The sequence below is a fragment of the Mustela erminea genome, chromosome 10 (genome assembly GCF_009829155.1).
Source record: "Mustela erminea isolate mMusErm1 chromosome 10, mMusErm1.Pri, whole genome shotgun sequence".
Lineage (NCBI taxonomy): Eukaryota > Metazoa > Chordata > Mammalia > Carnivora > Mustelidae > Mustela > Mustela erminea.
Genome location: NC_045623.1, coordinates 85,088,463 through 85,108,641, shown reverse-complemented (window position 1 = coordinate 85,108,641; position 20,179 = coordinate 85,088,463). Strand labels below are relative to the sequence as shown.

Here is a 20,179-nt window from a genome sequence, read left to right as displayed (position 1 = left end):
AATCTTATTATTATTTTTTAAATGAAATCTTTAAAAAAAAAAAGAAAGAAAATAAGGTCTTTACATAAGTAAATCAAGTTAAAATGAGGTCATTTGGGTGGGTCCTTACCCAATATGACTGGAGTCCTTATTAAAACGGGAAATTTGGACACAGAATCAGATACAGACACAGGAAGATGGTGTGAAGAAGCACAGTGAGAAGACAGTTGTGCGAGCAGGGGAAGAGTCTCCCCTAGGACCATCAGAGAGAGAGCAGGGCACGGCCGATTTGGCACACCTTGATTTGGGACTTCCGGCCTCCAGAACTGTGACAACAAATGTCGGTTGTCTTAAGCCACCCAGTCTTTGGTACTTTGGTACAGCAGCCCTAGGAAGTTAACAAATGTGCGATTTGGTGACGGTGACCGGAGCTAGCTTTCCTGGTGACCGCACCATCCAGTGCTTGTCCTTAACGTTGGGAACAATCACAGGGAGATGGGCACCGATCAGTTGGTCTTACTGGTTAAATGTTAGCTCTGGCAATGCTCCTGCAGCCATTTTGGGCAATGAAGCCAGAAGCCAGGAGATGAGGATGGCAGAGTTAGAAGAGTGGAGGAGCCTTGGTTCCTGATGACCTTGTGGAGCTGCCACACCAGACTTGACTGCCCACCTCCAACGTTGTATAGCAGAACAGACCTGTGTTTGTTCATGGTCTCGAGAAATTTTTTTTAAAGATTTTATTTATTTCTTTGTCAGGAAGAGAGAGAGAGTGAGCACAAGCAGGGGGAGCAGCAGGCAGAGGGAGAAGCAGGCTCCTTGCTGAGCAGGGACCCCCCCCCCCCACCATGCTGAACTTGATCCCAGGACTCTGGGATCATGTCCTGAGCTGAAGGCAGATGCTTAACCGACTGAGCCACCCAGACTTCCTGCTTTGGGAGTTTTGTCCTCTTATTTTCCTCAGCTAAGCCTAAATTGAACTGATGTTCAATCCCGTGAAGCATTGGGAACCCTGAATAAAATGATGAACCAGAAAGTATTTTGTAAATTCTCCAGTTCTCGGCACATGTAAGGCATTTCTATTTCTGCTATGGTTGTGACTATAATTATGATTGGTTTAGGAGGAATGGGTTGAAATTGACTGACATGATCCTGGCCAGAGAAGAGAGGCTCTTTGTCCTGCTTCAGCAACATGTTTCTGAGGGCTGTGCAGGGATAATAGCGGTACAGGAGCCTGGCAGAAGAGGAGCAACCAGCCTCTCATCTGGATGCCAGCAGGATGACTGGGTGATGTTTGGTGACCTGGGGCCCAAATGCTCAGGCACTGGTTGGCAGGAAAGCATAAAGGCTGAATTGGGATGGATGGGTTTAAATCCCGGCTCCCCCTTTACTCGTGATGTAACCCTGGGCAGGTTACCGAACTTCTCTGAGTTTTCAGATTCGTCATCTATAAAATGCGAACAATTATAGTCCCTATGACATAGGGTTGTCATGGAGATTCAGTGACATCACATACCCAGGAGGGAAAAAGATAAATCTACAGCTTATCTGTATCCAGCCCAGGGATACAGATTTTTCTGCTCTGACAGATTTTTCTTCCCGTGACAAATTACAAATAGGGTGGATTCAGGCTTGTTCCTTCTTACCTTTTTTGATTCATTCAGTAAGAAGACTGAATGGGCCCACTGTGCACTTAACCATGTACCAGGTGATGACAAGAGCTAGTGAGGCAGACTTAGACCATGGCATCCAAATACAGCCAGCTCAATGAATAATTAAAACAAAATAGAGCCAGTTTGTTGGAGTGTCCGTACCCTTCTCTTGCTGTCACCTTTTCTTGAGGGCTCCTTTTGAGGTTTCTGCCATAGCTAAGTTGGATGCTTAGTTTCAGGAAGACCTCAGTCACTAATTCATCTTACGGTGCAAATGACTACAAATCTCTCAGAGCACAGACCTGCAAGGACCTGCCGATGACCCATCCTGTCAAGAGGAGTGCCCCTGAAAGGCTGCTGCAATGCATAGAGAGCAAGACGGTTCCAGGCAGAAGGGCCAAGAGAACTCACTCAGTCTGAACCCTCTCAGTTCACAGTGGGGTAACCAAGCTAGGCAGAGAGAACCTTGGTCGAAGCAGAATGACCCGACCAAGGATACTCAGCAGTCATGTGGTCAGGCTGGGTAGGGAGCAGAAAATGGCTCCTCCATACTCCCACGGTCTACACCATATGTATGCCTTCCAATTAGGGTGTGCATGATGCCCTAGGGAGGTACTGAAGCAGGACAAGAAGTGCCTCTGGCTTTCAAGAAGCCTACAGCCCGACAGAGAACATAAACACACGTATGTTAGACCAAAGAGCCCTTTGGCCCCACGGATTTGAAATGCTGCCATTACCTATCAGATTCTACAATCTGCATGAGACTGTTCTAGACTCCGTTCTGTTCTGCTGTCTCTTCCTGCACAGCAACACGTTTTAAAGACTATAGCTTATAAAATATTTTGATATCTGGTCTAAGAAGTCCTCTCTTTTTTTCTTTTCTTTTCCTTTTTTTCCTTACCTTTCCTTTTCTTTCCCTTCCTTCCTTCCTTCCTTTCTTCTTTTTTTTTTTTTTAAAGATTTTATTTATTTATTTGACAGACAGAGATCACATGTAGGCAGAGAGGCAGAGAGAGAGAGAGGAAGGGAAGCAGGCTCCCTGCTGAGCAGAGGGCCTGATGCAGGGCTCAATGCAGGGCTTGATCTCAGGACCCTTGGAACATGACCGGAGCTGAAGGCAGACGCTTTAAACCACTGAGCCACCCAGGTGCCCCCTTCTTTCCTTTTTAAGAATGTCCTGGCTATACTTGTACAATCACTGTTTCAGATGGACTTTGGAAGCAGTTTTTGAATAACACAGATACTGAATCGTCTTTGGCACGCTTGTTTACAGCAGGCACTGGATACTTTTTGAGGAGTCAGGCCCTCATTTCCTGCCCTTGGGAGATCACACAAGAGCTGGGAAGTGTAACCAAGCAAGAAGTGTAAAGCAACAATAGGATTCTCATGCTCTAGGTAACAAGAGCCAGATGAGTGAGGAGTGCACACAGATATAACCGCTGTGAGTTCCATTGTCCCTCCAGCCAAGGAAAGTCATGGATGCTCAACAGGGAAGGTCACATTATACTGTACTTTGATAGGTGAGCAGGAGTTTGCCAGGTGTAGAAGAGAAAAAAAAAATGCATTGAGTTGAGAGGAAGTCAGAGAATGCATCTTGGAGGAGACATTTTATTTGAAAGTGAGTAGGAGTTTGCCAGATTCAGAAGGTGGGATGAAGGGAGAGACTGCCCGGAGCTGGTAAAGTCACGTTTTTGAAGCTGGGTTTTGAGTTGGAGGAATCAGAGAAGATGCTGGGAGAGGTAATTAAGAAGGATTTTATTAGAAAAGTAACACAAGGAGATGACATTTGACCTAGGCTTTGAGGGATAAAATGAGGAGATCACCAAGAGGAGAGGAGAGAGGTACCCGCAGGAGGAGGTAGTCAGAGAAGATTTCCCAGAGCAAATAGATAACCTCCTGGCTTCCTGCCCGCTCGCTAAGATCCATGATCCAGGACCTAAGCTTCCCAGCGTGTAGGCGCTCCGGATTCTGAGGTGGCGGCTCTGCAGTTCCCACTTCCCAGTGTGGGGTAGCTGTGCAGCCCGGCTGGGAGGATTGACGCTTACTCAGGTTTGCGGAGCAGGGTAGCAGAGCTGAATGCTTTATGTCGGAATCGACCAATGGGATGGCGGCACCCGGTTGCCCGGGCTACGGAGGGGGCCGAGAGGGGCGGGGCCTGGGCGTCAGGGGCGGGGCTTGGGCGGGGCTTATATAAGCAGGCGGCAGGGGCAGGCGGGGCGTGGGGTCGGTGGCTGCTGGGCGGGCGGGGCGCAGGCCGCGGGGCCCGAGCCGGGGGGAGCGGGCGAGCGGAGGCGCCGAGGATCCGATTCACTCGCTGGGGAGACCTATGGGCCGAAGCCGTGTAAATGCGTTTTAAGGCGAGTGCGGGGAGTGGCTCGGGGAGCCTCCGGGGGCGGACGCCCTCGGCTCCAGTGCTGACCTGCCCCCGGCCCCCTTGCCTCCTCTCAGCAGGGGCCTCGGCTCCGCAACTGCCACTCCTCCTTGGGGTGTTGCACAAGTTTCGAGGTCACCGGCGACCCCCCCTAGCAGCGCGCCTGGCTCTGGCCCCCGCGAAGGAGGACGGGGCTTGGTAAGGTGATGTGGGGGGCGGGTCCTTGGCCCTGCACTCGGGAGGGCTCTCCCGGGCAGAACCTCAGGTTTCGGTTCCCGCCCGGGAGCCCGCGACCTCTACCCACCATGTGGCCCCATGCACGCTTAGAATCCTGGCAAGTCAGGACCTGCCCGCCAGCCGCCTCCCCCCATTTACAAACGGTGAAACTGAGGCTCGGAGAGGTGACAGGGCATAGCCAAGGTCACGGAGCTGAGGGGGGACTCGAACCTAAGCTCCTGTTCTGGGGCTGAGACTCCTTAGTGGGGCCACCCCCAGTCTCTTTAGTTGGGTGTAGTCAAAACTGGGGGTCCCTTGAAAACTTCCCCACCTGAGCTTCTTGGCTTTCCTGCTCCCTCTCCTTCTTTCCCTTTTGGCTAAAACCCGAATTTCATAACTGGAAAGCATCTCTAAAATGATCCATCTGTTTTGCAGATGGGAAAACTGAGGCTCGGAGAGGCAGTGACATCTAGGCATGTTATGCCTTGTCCCAGTCCGGGATTCCAGGTCGTCCCCACCCTTCCCAGGGGGCCTAAGCTCTCCAGACTTGAGCTGGTGGTGGGGTGTGACAGGACTGGGGCCCCCGGCTTGGGGAGGTCAGAGGGACAGTGGAGGGCAGCCCTCCAGCGAGCCCCCTCACTTTACTCCCTCTTCCCCTGCAGTGTGTTGCATACTTTCTAAGGCGGCGGGGCGGCGGGGCAGCGGCTCCATCCAGCCCGAAACGGCTCCTCCTCCTCGGCATGGCTGGCTACTTGAGCGAAACAGACTTTGTGATGGTGGAGGAGGGCTTCAGCACCGGAGACCTGTTGGAGGAGCTCACTCTGGGGGCCTCACAGGCCACCGCGGTGAGGGATGGGGAGTTGGGTTGGGTCTCTTATTCCCCATGCCGGCCCAGCTGCCTTTCCTGGAAGGACTCCTTGGGTCCTCATCTTCCTTCATATTTGGCATTCAGTCTTTGCTGTTGCCCGAGATGGGCTCATTTGACCCCCATTTCCTTGTTTTTGCCCCAAACTTTGTCCTTCCTGCCTGCCCTGCCCTGATGAACAGCACCACCACCATCTACCCCGCCCTCTAGGTCAGAAACCGGGGAGTCTGGCTCGCCCCCCTCCCCAGGGCACCACCAAGCTCATTATACCACCAGCCCGCCCCGGGGGTGCTCTGCTGGGCCCTGGCTTTGTAGTTCAGACCTCATCTCTTTAGGGGCCCACTAATCTCCTCCCTGCCTCCTCTCACTAGCCACCCCCCAACCCCATCACAGCCATGCTCAAACTCAGAATTGTCGGGCGGTCCCCAACTGCTTGCAAGGTTAAGCCAGAGTTCTGCCTTTGGAGCCCCGCACCCGCCCGCCTTTGCCCAGGGCGGATCATGCTTGATCCCAGCCGAACCACTGTTGCTTCCTGATGACACCGTGTGCTGTTATCGCCCCTCGGCCCAGGCTGTTCTCTCTGCCTGGAATGCCTTTCTCCCAGGCTGTCTCACTCTTACCTATTTCCGTCCTTCCTCATTACTCATCAGTGTCACTTTGTCCTAATCTCCTGGGCCGATTTTGTATTTCCTCTTCTCTGTGGCCTCCACCGCGTTGTGGAGAAGCTCCGGGAGAACATTTATTGAACGGACCTGTCATCGCTCAGAGGGTTGGTTGCCTTCAAGACCCAAGCGCCTTCAGGGCCAGAGCCCTGTCTGGTCACCTGTGTCCCTTAGCATCACGTCAGACACCAAGTGGGCTTCAGTAAAAAAGTGTAGTGTAAAAGGGAAACTGAGTTCCAGGGAGGGCTGAAGTAAATGCTTTCTCACCCCGAGCCTCGTACAGGTTTTGCCCTCAACAAATCTGTGGTGACCCATTGCTCAGAGGCAGGGGTCGCAGTGGAGGTGGGACTCATGCAAGGCTTCAGTGGGCACCTACATGTGGAAAGCCACGGGCTGCAGGCCGTAGCTTTGGCCTGCAAAGAATCTACCTTTTTCTGGAGAAAACGAATGTATATACAGCTCTGATACTTTGAAAGCATGTGTTACATGCAGCGAGAGCCCTAAAGTGGCGTTTTGTTTCGGGGGGGAAGTAGCCTGTGAGGGGAATCTTGAAGGTAGACTGGGAATTTGCCAGATCCAAGTGGGGGCGAGGGTATTCTGCACCAAGGGCATGATGGAAACGAGAGAGCTCGGAAGGTGTGGAGCTGGGGCTGGAGCTGCAGTGAGGGGAGAAGGGGACTTGAGCCAGATCCCAGAACCCCCAATGCAGTCGGCCTTCTCTGCAGAGACCGGAAGAGGTAGAGCTGGGCGGCTTGGTGGCCAGAGTGGGGCCTGGGTCAGGTTCCCCGGGAGGATGGCAGATGGCACGCACCAGGAGGGAGCTAAGCAGGGGGGTCTCACATTCACTCTTCTTGCGCAGGGTGATGTTGCTGCCTTCTTCGTGGCCGACCTGGGTGCTGTGGTGAGGAAGCACTTCTGCTTCCTGAAGTGCCTGCCCCGAGTCCGGCCCTTTTACACGGTCAAGTGCAACAGCAGCCCAGGTGTGCTGAAGGTCCTGGCTGAGCTGGGGCTGGGCTTCAGCTGTGCCAACAAGGTGAGCCCTTACCCACCCCCCCCACCCCTACTTACTGACCCTCGCTGCCTGCTCAGCACACAGGAGGCTGGAGTGCTGCCATGGGCCCCTACCCCCTGGGACAGGCCACCCACTTAGAAGAGGACTTGAAGGGATGAGGGAGGGAGAAACAAGCATGGAAGTTCTCAATGGGAACCCGTATGTGTGTGTGTGTGTGTGTGTGTAAGAGAGTCACCTTATTCATGGAGATTTTCAGGCTTCTTGGCTTAGAGCTCTGCATGGTATCCCTCTAATTAAAACAAGACAAAACAAAACAAAAATACCTTCTTGTCATCTTTTTTTTTCTTTTATAGTCTTAGTAATGTGTGGCAGTACCTTTTCTCAACTAGTCCTTTGAGAATTCTGTTGTGTTGCCAATTTTGCTGCCTTTCTAATGAGATGACTACTGTTGTCTGAATTCCCCGCCTGCTCTCTCTAGATTTACTCTGCTTACTTACTGTAGTTCTCTGTCATCGGGCTGCAGTGTGCGGGTCAGTGTGTAACTAGGGCCGGCAATCCAGTGTTGAGTAAGACAGGCTCTGTCGTCTGGGGGTTGAACTCTTTGCTCATCTCTTTTCTCCCTGTCCTTAGCTGATGACAGCCTTCAAGCGTATAAAGTTTCTCAGAGTACCACTCTGGACACATTTTGTCATTCAGCAAACCTTTTTTGAGCACCTACCAGAGGGCACATTTCAGGTGGGGATTTAGCAAGTGAACAAACCAAACCAAACAAAAACGGCCCTTTTTCATGGAACTTGCTTTCTAAAAAACAAACAAGTGAAACGATGAAAATCTATGTTGTTTTAGATGGTCATTGCTAGCGAGAAAGTTAAAGTGGGGAAGGGAAGTAGGGACTGTTAGGAAGGAAGATTGTACTTTCACGGAGCTTGGCCAGAGAAGGCTTTGCTGAAATTTAAATACGGACCCAAAGGAAGCAAAGGATCCAGCCAGGTGGATAACTAGGGGATGTGCTTCCAGGCAGAGGGAACAGCAAGTGTAAAGGCCCTGAGGTGAGAACAAACCTGGTGGGCGTTGCTTTGTGAGGTTGTCATTACTGTTATTTTTTTAATGGTTAGTATTGATTGTTTTGAGGGGAACTCGTTTGAAATCCTGGCTGGCAGTGTGGTTGGGTGTTAGGAGGAGGAGGATTCTAGAAAGGGACCCTGGAGGAGAAAGGAAGAGAGCTAGCCTGGGCAGGATGACAGGGGTGGAGGGATTCTGGGTGGGAAGGAGGTGTGCAGCATGGTGGGATGGTGAGAATAAGTCTTTTCTCAAAGACAATGTTAATGCTCTGAGTGATAGATGAGTCTCTCTCCCTATCGTCATCGCAAAACCTCTTGGCATTAGCTCTTCCTTTGCACACCTAGCTTCATGCGTGTCTTGCGCCAAGCTTGTGAGGAGAGTAGGAGAGAGATCACCATTCTACAGTGGAGGAGACTGGGGCCAACTGTGCGCAGCTTGCTGGTAGCAGAGCCCGGACGTCCCCCTGCAGGCCTGCCATGCCGGGGTTCAGCTCTGGGAGAAGAGGAAGGGGCTCCTTTCCAGGCTTCTTGGTCTAGGGGTGAAGAAAAGGAGCCAACCCCCCTGACAGGTCCTATGCATCTGGAAACCGAGAGGTGGGACACTGTGCTTGACCATCTGGCCTCAGAGCTGGCCTCCAAAGAGCAGAGTTAGAGGGGGTTAGGGCTTAGACTTTGAAGTCCACAGGGACGTTAAAAGTGCGTACTGTTGTTGAGGGCTTGTGTCCTGTCAGGCATTTTGCCAAGCGTTTTCTGTACGTTATCTCATTTTATTCTCGCAACAACCCTGTGAGGTAATTATTACTACCCTGATTCTGACAACAGCCCTGTGAGAAAGCAGTTAACAGACCAGGAAGGGGGCACAGGACGTGAGTGACTCACTAGGGAGTGGCCACGTGTGTAGTGTGGCCAGTGGCAGTGTGGGGTCTCCAGCTCTTGCTGTATCTATCCATGTCCTTGGGGAGGGGATGGCAGAGCTGGGCCCCAGCTGGTGAGGAGATTGCCTTTGCTAACCCCCAGGGCCGAGAGGGGCCATGGCTCCCTCCCTGCAGTTGAGATGATCCCACTTACTCAGAGGTGGCTCTGGGAAGCACAGCTTTTCTTGAAAGGCCAAGACTGCCCTCTTCTGGTTGGCCATCATTAGTGGCTACACTTAACATCACCATGCCCCTGGCCAGCATTGACCTAGGATCTGGAGTGAGCGGTGGGCTGGGTGTAATTATGCCATGGATAGGTCAATGGCACAGGCCATGCCTTGCATGGGGCTCTCCCCACCCACCCACCTTCCCAAGGACCTAATGTCATCTCCCCTGCCCCCATTCTGCCTTTTTCTGCTGTCTCTATCAGTATCCCCCCATCTTAAAAAGCCTTCCAGGGACTCTTCACCACCTCCTGTGCAGTCCCGTGCTCTCTCTCCATGGCCAAACAGAGCTGTCTACACCCGCTTGTGTGTGTGCACCTGGTTCTTTCCTCTAACCCCGACATCTGAGCCATGCGCCCCCATTTCCACTCTCACTACTCTGAGGAATCTCTTACCAACTTCCCCAGCGATCTCCCAAGACTCAGTAAGCACTTGATTTTAAACATGCCTTTTGAATTATTCGAAGAATACATTGATTCATTCACGCACACACGTAGGCCATCAGCTTTGTGTCTCTAGAGATAATCACCATTATCTCTGTTTGACTTTGGTGGGTATATGGTGTTTAAAAAATACCTACAAATATGATCCTTAGAAAAGATACAAAACATGAAAGATGTTTATGTGGTGGGGACTGTGTCTCAATAGCTTTAAGCTTGGCAGGTTGGAGATCTGTCCGTGTAGATGCATTTAGATCTTGTCAGGGGCACTCTTTGGTTCTCTTATTATCCAGACTCTCAGTAACATTCAACACAACGACTGTTCGTTTTTGGGGTAAGAACACTTAACGTGAGGGACTCCTGGATGGCTCAGTCGGTTAAGCATCTGCCTTCAGCTCAGGTCATGATCCCGGGGTCCTGGGGTCGAGCCCCATGTCAGGCTCTTTGCTCAGCGGGAAGTCTGCTTCTCCCTCTCCCTCTGCCTCTCCTCCTGCTTGTGTGAGCACATGTGCTCTCTCTCTTTCTCTTTCTTGCTCAAATAAATAAAATCGTAAAAAAAAAGAACACTTATCACGAGATCTACCCTCTTAACGCATTTTTAAGTGTACAGCACAGTATGGTTGATTGTAAACATGGTTCGGCAGATTTCTAGAACTTCCTTCATCTCGCAGGACAGGAACTTCATACGCACGAAGAGCTACTCTCCATTTGGGACAGATTCTTTTTAAAAACACTCAACAATAACCTATGTTCCTAGTTTAAAGACTTCAGAAGTAAATGAGAGGAATGAGAGTGCTGCTCCGCACCTGCCCTTCCCGCCCAACCCCCCCCTCCTCGCCCAACCCCCCCCCCCGCACCTGTGAGAGTTGACACCCTCCTTCTGTACGGATAGGAGTCACAAGATAAGGTTTGCCGTGACAAGACTATATAATCCAGGTGTTGTTCCCCTTCTGGATGAATCCTTGCTCCTCCCCTCTCTGCAGGTCCTGGGTGCCCGACTTCCCTCTCTCTCAATGGGAGAGTGCCTTTGGATTCTGTCTCGGGCTCCCTTTCTCTTGTAAACTCTCCTGCCTCTTAGGGAATTTCATCTCCTCCCACTGCTGTAGATACCATTAGTATGCCACCACCTCCCACTTTTCGATCTCCAGACCAGACCTTCTATACCCGGTGGCTGCCTGGACCCCACAGGTCACCTAGAACCCAGTGTGCTCCAACACCCTCACCATCTTCCCCTTGGAGAAGGGCTGCTGGGCCTGCTGGGCGTGGAGTCAGACAGCCCCACGAGCTAGCCACCACCACACTTGCCAGCCCTGCCCCTGGAATACCTCTCTCCCATCTGTTCCCTCACCTCGGGAGATTGCCACCAGTCCCCCACAGAATCCCGTCAGCCCTTCCTGAGTCTGTACTCACATGGTAGCCAGTGATGTGCATTTAAACCTTGCAGTTCAAGTGCAAATCTGACTGTGCCATTTCCCTCCTCGAAACCCTTCCAACAGATTCCCTTGAGTCGCAGGATAAAATATAAATCCACATCAGCCTTCTCGGTCTCCCTGTTGGCTCTGCCCACCTCCCTGACACCCTGTCTTCCCCCCCACAGTGCTCTACCTGCCCAGGCCACTCCAGGGTTCCCTGGTCCTCGACCAGGCTGAGCACATTCTGCCTCAGGGTCTCGGCAGGACCTTCTTCCTGCTACCAGAAAGTTCCTTCCTTCCCTCTGGGCCTGGACGAGGCCTCCTGTGGAGCTCAGCTTCACTTTCTGACCTTCAGAAAGGTTGTCCTTGACTCTTCACATCCAGGTCCCCCATTGGGCTATCTAGTATCCCGTGCCTTTTCCCCACGCTCTGCTCACGTTTGTAACTCCTTCATCATTCAGTGCTCATGTGTTCTTGCCTGCCCCCGCCCCAACCCAAGAAAGCTCCATGGGGTCAGAGATTTTCTGCTTCTCTCACCACTTGTTTTCTTTAGCATCTCAACTGATGCTCCAGGAACACTTGTCTGCTTTGAGGTTGAATTCTCCATTGCAGTACTGTGGTAAAGAGCTTGTTGTGCTGAAGTCTGACAGTCCTGGGTTAGAGTCCCAGCTTTGCCGCTTACCAGCTGGGTGACTTTGGACAAGTCACTTTACTTCTGAGCCTCTGCTTCCTGCCTCATAAAATTATTATGAGACTTAAATACAAATGAATATAAAATATTTAAGGCGATGGCTGGCCTGTGGAAATCCTTCAGTGAATAACAGTCGTTACTATGTGTTTATAGCTAAATCACAAGCCCCAGATTGCCACCGTGGCTTCCTCCTCATGTGGTGAAGTCAGGAGCAGAAACACATTTGCACGTCCACTCGGACTCAGGGTCTTTGGAAAACAGCTGTGAGGCCAGCAGTTCCAGCTCCGTCCTGCTCTCTTCCTTAGTGTTTCCGCAGGCACATGGGCTTCTCTGAGCTCCATGTGGTCCTCTGTAAAGTGTGGCCAATGCATATGTCTCAGGACAGTTACAGGTATCACGCGAGATAATGCACGATAGTACCCCATGTTGAAAAATTGCTACATTAAATTAGAGACTTATTATAAACTCAGAATGGCTAAAAATGGCCCTGGGTCTCCTACATTTTTTCGGAGCTGGCTTCCTCTTCTTTTCCTGCCTTCCGTCATGGAAAGTCAGACCTGAGTTTGAAAGCTGGCTCTGCCTCCTGTACACTGCGTCTCTCCGCTGAGTACCAGTTTCCTTCTCTCTAGAGTGGAGTTGGCCCCCCTCTGACGGGATTAGTGCAAGGAGTAGATAAAGCAGTGAATCCAAAGCAAGGGTTGGCCGATGATGGATGGTTATCAAAGCCAGGCCACTGCCTGATTCTGTCAGGTTCTGTCGGATCACAGCCATGCTCGTTCACTTGGACCCTCTCTCTGGCTGCTTTCGTGTTGAGCAGATGTCAGGGAACCTCTATGGCTGGGGCGCCTGGGTGGCTCAGTCCATTGGGCACCTGGTTCTTGGTTTTGGCTCAGGTCATGATCTCATGGTCATGAGATCCAGCTTGGCCTCAGGCTCTGTGCTTGGCCTGGAGTCTGCTTTGGATGCTCTCTTCCTGCCCCTCTGCCCCTCTGCCCCTCTGCCCAGCTGCCCCTTTCCCCGTCTGCTCCTCTCCCTGCTCATGGCTTGCCCATGAGCACACAGGTCCTCTTTCTCCCTCTCTCAAAATAAATAAAATCTTAAAAAGAAAAAAAAGGAACCTCTGTGGTTGACCAAACCTAAACTGTTTGTTCTCTGGCCCTTTTTCTGACATCTCATTCAGTGCCTGCTTGTGGTAGGTGCTCAGTGACAGTGGTTGCTCTCGTCATCAGCATTGTCTGTATCATTAATGCTGCAAGCTGGTGGAACTGTGTTCTGTAAAGGTGAGGAAGAGGAAGCCCCTCACGGAGAAGGGCTGACCAGAGTCACCCAGCAGAGCGCCATGCACACAGCGGGCCTTGGGATGTGGGATGACCTGTCAAAAGGACTCTTGGTCTGATGAACTTTCCAGTACATCAAGGAATATATTTTTTTAAGATTTTATTTATTTGAGAGAGAGGGCATGAGCACTTGAGCTTGCACAGGTTGGGGGAGGGGCAGACAGAGAGGGAGAAGCAGATTCCCCTCTGAGCAGGGACCCTGGGATCATGATTTGAGCTGAAGGCAGATGCTTAACCAACTGAGCCACCCAGGTCTCCCCACCAAGGAATACTCTTTAAATATTAAATCTGTCAGGAAAATGTATCATGCCTATTGTTAGGCCTATCATGACTCTATGTAATGTCTTTCAGTGAATTAGAATATATATATGATATATTATAATATATATATATGACTTTGTGAGACTAAGATGCTCTACTGCCAGGAAGTTATAATAACTATATAAATCTACCATGGATTCTCTGTGACTGGGACCTCCCTCACCTCGGTTGTACAGTGCACTACCTGCCCAGCTGTCTGTGGCAGCCTTGTCTGTCAAAGAATGGCGAACTGTCACGAGTCCTGATTTTCGCATATCTGTTGTGTAAAAATGCAGCCCACTTCTTAGGGACTTCCCCAGGCATGCTATGACTCTGCCCCTCATTTGTGCGTATTCGACTTCTGTGGGCCCAGTAGACTCTGAGCCTCCTCACCATCACCTTTGGGATCCCACAGGCAGAGATGGAGTTGGTCCAGCGTATTGGCGTCCCTGCCAGTAAGATCATCTACGCCAACCCCTGTAAGCAAATTGCACAGATCAAGTACGCCGCCAAGCACGGGGTCCGGCTGCTGAGCTTTGACAACGAGATGGAGCTGGCAAAGGTGGTAAAGGGCTACCCCAGTGCCAGGTAAGCTGAGGACCGCTCGTGGGGAGGGCTGGGCTGAGTGTGAGGGCAGAGGGGGAGGGAGGGGGAGCACTGGAGCTGAGCACCCTGAGCTGGCCTGGGCCATAGTTCCAGGAGTCTGGGGTGGGCGCGCCTGGGTCAGACCCAGCGAGCTGGGGCCTGATGAGGACCGGGGCAGAAATACCTGTGACGGCCTGGGCACAGCAAAGCTGCGGTATTCTGGAGGTCAAAGTCATAGGCCGAGGGAGCAAGAGGGGGTTGGTCAGGAAGGCAGCGCAAAGGAGGCGGCCTTCGAGGTGGGCCTGATCAACAATGTATGTGGGTGAACTGCTCAGCAAAGAATGCGAGGAAGTCAGAAGCAGCCCTTGGGTGTTTGAGGAATGAACAGAAATTTGGGGTGGCCAGAACAAACCCTGTGTGAGGGCAGAGGGCAGCTGTGAAGGCTGGTCGGTCACAGTCCCAGGGCAGAGACCTGATGCATGTGGGCTTTGGCGGGGGTCAGGGCTGGATGTTTTGCTCTGGCTTTGGCTTTCTCGTGGTCACCTGATGCCATAGGGGCTCCAGGGAGGGCCACCTTGGGGTGATGGGGGACCACTCTGGTTCACCCAAAGAATCTTCCACGTTGTTGATTTCACTTGATATCGGGGTTCTCAATAAGACTGTGTTTAAAAAACGGTTCCCCTCATACAAGAAAAGTTGGAAAAGCCTGGCTGGTGTCGAGGCTGATTTGGAGGAAGTGGAGCTGCCTGGGAGAGCTGGAGAGGTCAGGGCTAGGGCAGCGGCTGCGGGGCTGGGCCCAGGGAGGTTTAGGGAATGGACTGGACAGGCTCCAGAGGCTGACTGGCAGTGCAGGTACAGGAAGGGGTCAGGGCCCTGTGGGGTGGGTGGCTCTGAGCTTATGCCTCTGTTCTCTGAGAGGATATAATTGGGGTGGGGGGGTGGGTTCCCCCCGCAGAGGTGTGCTGCATGTCTCCTCAGGATGGTTCTGGGCATTGCTACTGATGACCGTCACTCCCTGAGCCCCCTGAGCTTCAAGTTCGGAGCGTCGCTGCAATCCTGCAGACACCTGCTTGAAAACGCCAAGAGGAGCCACGTGGAGGTAGTGGGGGTGAGGTGAGTGCCCAGAAACCCCACCCTCCCTGCCAGCCCCCTGCCTCTTTCCCAGAAATTAATCAGTTCTCTTATGAGATCCTCCTTCAGGGTCTGCAAGGAGGGCCTGTCCCCAGGCATAGAATCCTGCCATTGGACAATTTCCTCTCTTTGGAAAGAAAGTTCGGAGTGTCCCACTCACTCAACCCCATGGTCCCCAGATCTTGTCCCCAGAGGCCCCAGGAGGGACCTGGCTTGGCAGGAGCCATGCACCCCTTTGCTCTGACTCTTTGCATGCAGGGATATGGAAGAAGTCATGATAATGACCTAATAATATAGTTGTCATTTATTCTGTGCTTAAGATACACCAGGCACTGTGCTAAATGTGTCAGGTACATTATTGCACAGCCTTGTGGGATCTTAACTCCACTTTATAGCTGGGGAAACTACAGCACAGTGCTGGCTGGGAGGGACCTACGGACACGGCTGACTCTGAGCCCCGCTCCTCATCCCAGGGGACTCAGCCCCAGTGGCAGCATGAAGGGATGGGAGGGACACCAAGTGCCAAAGGACTTTGGATCTAGTCTCCTGTCCACACCTCACTTGCCCCATGACCTTTGGCAATGCATCTAACCTCTGGGGCCCTCAGTCACTGTATCTGCAGAATGGGCACGATGCCCATTGTGCTTGCCCAAGGCTGCTCCTGGCTTGGGCTGCAGCCATGGCACCTGGGGCCCTGCATGTAAGCCGAGGGTCTTCCTCCCTTCCCAGTTTTCACGTTGGCAGCGGCTGTCCTGACCTTCACGCCTACGCTCAGTCCATCGCAGACGCCCGGCTTGTGTTTGAGATGGGCGCTGAGCTGGGCCACAGGATGCATCTCCTGGACCTTGGTGGTGGCTTCCCTGGATTGGAGGGGGCCAAAGTGAGATTCGAAGAGGTAACCCTAGACTGTGTGGGAAGTGGGGATGGTGTGCCCAGGGCTGTTGAGTGGGTCCTACGTGCTGTATGCTGTGCTAGGTGCTTTTCCCAGATCATCTTATTATTAGCCCCATGTTACAGCCGAGCAAACTGAGGCTTCTCAAGGTCACTTTCTGGTGTACAGCAGAGCTGGCAACACACCCTACTCTCTCTGACACTAGTCCATGCGCATATTTGAAGTTAACCAGGCCTATGTGCGTAAGGCCTGGCCTGCTCTATTCTGTCTTAGGTGAGCTGATGAGAAATCAAACGGGAGGGCAGGGAAAAGAAAGGCCCACCTGTCTGCTCCTTTCCATGTGAGATGAAATCCAGAAAAATGTCCCCCAGCAATCCCCACTGCAACCACTAGGGGTCGCCTCTCCCTAGTAAGAGCCAAGTTCTGGGCGCGCACATGGGCACCGACCCTAAGAAAATAATCCCCCACCGGCACAAAGAGTTAGCCTCAAAGAGGAGCTTTGTAGCGTTGCTCATAACAAAAACCCAGTGGACTTTTGTGGTCCATCTAACACTCGAGAATTGGTTAAATGGTGGTACATTCATATGACCTCCTTGTGAGGTCATTCCCAGAGTCTGTTGCGTAAAACAGGTTATAAAACATGTATAGCCTTATCATATTTATAATAAAAAACTGTGTTTGTATAGAAAAAGAATTAAAGGAGCTACTCCAAAAAGCTAACAGTTATTAACAATCTGGATGATAGAATTAAGGGTGATTTTGATCTTTGTTCTTATACTTTCTGTGAAAAACGTGTCCTTTAACAAATTGGTCACTATGAAAGAAAGATATACATCAGGGCTTCTAGAACCTGAGTACCAACTATTACGTTAAGAACACCTCTTCCCGGGGCACCTGGGTGGATCAGTGGGTTGACCCTCTGCCTTCAGCTCAGGTCATGATCCCAGGGTCCTGGGATTGAGCCCTGCATCAGGCTCTCTGCTCAGCAGGGAGCCTGCTTCCCCCTCTCTCTCTGCCTGCCTCTCTGCCTACTTGTCATCTCTCTCTGTCAAATAAATAAATAAAATAAAAATTAAAAAAAAAAAGAACACCTTTTCCCAATTTGGGAGCGTTAAGGAAGCTGATTGACACAAGCGTAAGGGTCTTGACCCTGCTCCGTCTGCATCCTGCCTTCCCGGCCACCTGTCCGCAGTCACCAGTTGGGGCCTTAGCAGCTGCCAAATGCTTCTTTCTGAAATCAAAGAAGCTTTCAAGGGATAGACTTGAAGCTATAGCAAGTCCTCAGTATGTAAATCCCACATTTCACACATGTCATTGTTCCCCATCCCTGTCCCACCAGATTGCTTCTGTGATCAACTCAGCCTTGGACCTGTACTTCCCAGAGGGCTGTGGCGTGGACATCCTTGCCAGGCTGGGGCGCTACTACGTGACTTCGGCTTTCACCTTGGCTGTCAGCATCATCGCCAAGAAGGAGGTTCTTCTGGACCAGCCTGGAAGGGAGGGTAGGTTCCAGGTGGGCAGCAGAGCCCCATTTTTTCCCGAAGCTAGGGACAGTGGCTGGCTGAGCAAGATCTAGTTTTAGGGCTTGGAGAGTCTGGAGGATGGATCCTTGCCTTAGGGAAACTTATATCCACTCTTACCCCCTCAAGATACTTGGTGTCAGTTTTTCCTATGTATGTTTATACTTTATGAAGATTGAGGTCAAAACAACATTAGGGAGAACAGATAGTTTATTAACCAATTTGTACAGATGAGAAAACTGAGAGCCAAAGAGAATATAAGTGAATTGCTTAACAGTAAAAAGCAAAGCCTGCATTCGACCCCATGTCTGTCTGCTCTCTAAAGGACAGGTTCTTACTCATCCTACTGCTGCTCATAACATAAGGAAAATAATTAATGACAACCTATAATTGTCTAAGCCGACTTTATAGATGACAGAACATAGGCCTGGAGAGGTTGAGTCACTCGCCCAAAGTCACAGAGCTGGTAGAGTCAATGCCTGGATCCAAGTTCAGACCGGGCTGACTCAGGGTTCTCTGCCCACACTGCAACGTCGGCACTCTTTCCTGCCCTTCCAGAGAGATCAGTCCCTCCAGCAGCCCCTTGAGTGAGTGGGGTCAGAGGCTCTGATCTTGGGGCTTCGCCTTCTGCTCCGGGGTCCCAGGCAGGAGAGCTGAGGTCTGTGTGTCTTCCCCTGAGAATCCATTGGGAGGGGTTGTGGGCCCCAGGTAGAATGTCTTGTGTGTGTGTGTGTGTGCAGAGATGACATTCTTCTGGCTTCCTTTATAAATCTGGCTCATTACCCTATCTGGTCCAGCCAGGAGACCTGCTTTCTCATTTCTGCCCCATATCATATGCCTCTGAGTGAGCAGCTTAACCTCTTGGGGTCTCGAGCTTGGGTGGGCTGCTCTTTGGCCTTTGCTGGGGCGTCCAGGGGCTCAGCTGCAGGCCAGAAGTGTGTCTGTGCAGGGGTGCCCAGCTGTAGGGGTGAGGCTGCATCACATGAACCTTGTGTCTGTCATAGGAGGCAGTAGGACCCACCCCAGAGCTGAGGAAGGGGCAGCCTTTGGGCTTCAGTTACCCATCATCCTTGCTGAGCCACCCACTGTGCCAGCACCCCACTCCCGCCCCCTCACACTGCTGCCTGTGCTGCCCCTGACCCCTGCCCTCCCCACAGAGGAAAGTGGTTCCATCCCCAAGACCATCGTGTACCACCTCAGTGAGGGCGTGTATGGGATCTTCAACTCAGTCCTGTTTGACAACACCTGCCCTACCCCCATCCTGCAGAAGGTGAGCCTACCCCCACGTGGACCTGTTTTCAATTGTGTGTGTATGTGTGTGTTTAAATAACATTCTGGGGGGTGTTTTTATCTAATTTTTAAAAAGTAACACATATTCATTGTGGAAAATGGCAGGATGATGAAGATCACCCAATCCCATCATGTAGAGATAGACTCTTGGAACATTAGATTTCTTCTTAGTCTTTAAAAAAATGTACTCTGTTTTCAGAAATAAAGTTGGATTGTGTTCTTTTGTATTTCCACTCGTTATGGGGTATAGTTCTTTCCATGCCATTAGTTCACCTTTGACAACTTGCATTTTGAAGACTATGTAGTATTTTAACCCATCTAACCTATGGTGGGTTTGCTGTTTTGAGTGTTGTTGAGCATATCTTGACATCCATCTCTGGTCAAGCCCTAGAGTGAATTTCTAGAAGCAAAAAGAAACAGTTCATCATTGATGGGTTTTTCCAGGGTGACCAGGGAACAGGCATGGACAGAGAGGGGAAAGACTATCAGACACACTGTTGTATTTTCACATCTCCAGGCCTTTGTGTGGCCCTTTTTCTGGAAGGGAACTTCAGTGTCTAGAGGGACCTAGACCATCGTGAGCGCTCGGTGTGTTTTTGTTTGTCTCTCTTTTTCCATCCTGTCTCGTTTTTCAAGACCACTCAAGTGTCAGCTCCTCTGTGTAGCCTTTCCTGCCCCTTATCTGTCACACGCAGAAGGAGCCCCCGCACCCCAATGCCCACGTCCACGTGCCCATGCCACGACTTGAGTATATCCTCATTCCAGAGCTGGGTTGTTCAATGTGATTTCCTCTAGCTAGTCTGAGTAAGCCTCCCTGATTCAGTTTTCCCCCGTGATGTGCTAGCCCTGCCTGCATTCTTGTGGTTTCCCACATCCTACTGCACTGAGAAAGGACAAGACTGGCCTAGGCCAGCCACGCCCCAGGTCACACAGCAGGCAGCAGCTGCTTCCGAGGTCCTGACCCCCTCCAGACCCCATCTGCCTTCCAGTACCCCTCTTCCTGTTGCAAGCCATCCTTGACCCACGCCCCATTCCCTTCATCAGTAACTCAGATGAGCAGGACTGTGGGCCCAGCTCATTACCACACCCCCCGCCCCCATCCAGGGTCTCTATTTTGATGAATCTCTGGTTGGTATTCCTGCCTTGAGCCCCAGAATGTTACTGACCTGCTTTGTGATCAGTCCTGTTTTCCTCTGGATGCTACTGAAGTTTCTTCCTCGGGGCTTGTCAACCACTTACCAGGTCCAGCCCTGTGACCAGACCCAGGGTGGGGCCCCTGTCTGGTGGTGGAGACAGATGACCACACACACAGTAAATGAGCTACTGTTGTGTTGGGCGTGTGTCAGAGGGACCCGGCCTGCCTGCAGTGACATCTGCACCTCCTTCCCCAAGGAAGGTCCCCTTCATGAGTCTCGGTGGCAGGTCCGCATCCCTGCTCTTCGTTCCCCAGGACTTTGTGTTTGGAAGCCAGGCACAGAAAGTCCTCTTAAACATAATCAGTCCTTGGTTCAGAGTATACTTCTTATTGCTGGAGCCTACCTGGCTCTTTTTTGTTTGTTTTCTTTCTTTCTTTTTAAAAACTCAAGAAACATTTGAGTATTCTCGTTATGCAAAGCCCCTTCCTGAGG

General features: G+C 51.5%; 1 protein-coding gene across 7 annotated transcripts in view; it reads left to right on the top strand.

Annotated features, from left to right (window-relative positions):
- The window catches only part of AZIN2 (antizyme inhibitor 2), a 44,907-nt gene that overhangs the window by 5,370 nt on the left and 19,358 nt on the right, over positions 1–20,179 (top strand). Inside the window, exons 1-9 of one of the 7 annotated variants that reach the window (XM_032302241.1) lie at positions 3,838–3,985; positions 4,077–4,197; positions 4,878–5,060; positions 6,602–6,775; positions 13,549–13,721; positions 14,697–14,831; positions 15,579–15,744; positions 17,081–17,243; positions 18,419–18,531. In XM_032302241.1, coding sequence (XP_032158132.1) covers positions 4,956–5,060; positions 6,602–6,775; positions 13,549–13,721; positions 14,697–14,831; positions 15,579–15,744; positions 17,081–17,243; positions 18,419–18,531 — 1,029 coding nt within the window. In that variant the 5' untranslated portion in view covers positions 3,838–3,985; positions 4,077–4,197; positions 4,878–4,955. Of the gene's footprint in view, positions 1–3,837; positions 4,203–4,877; positions 5,061–6,601; positions 6,776–13,548; positions 13,722–14,673; positions 14,832–15,578; positions 15,745–17,080; positions 17,244–18,418; positions 18,532–20,179 lie in introns of those variants that run through there. The other 6 variants (XM_032302237.1, XM_032302238.1, XM_032302240.1 and 3 more) reach the window with 6 other exon arrangements.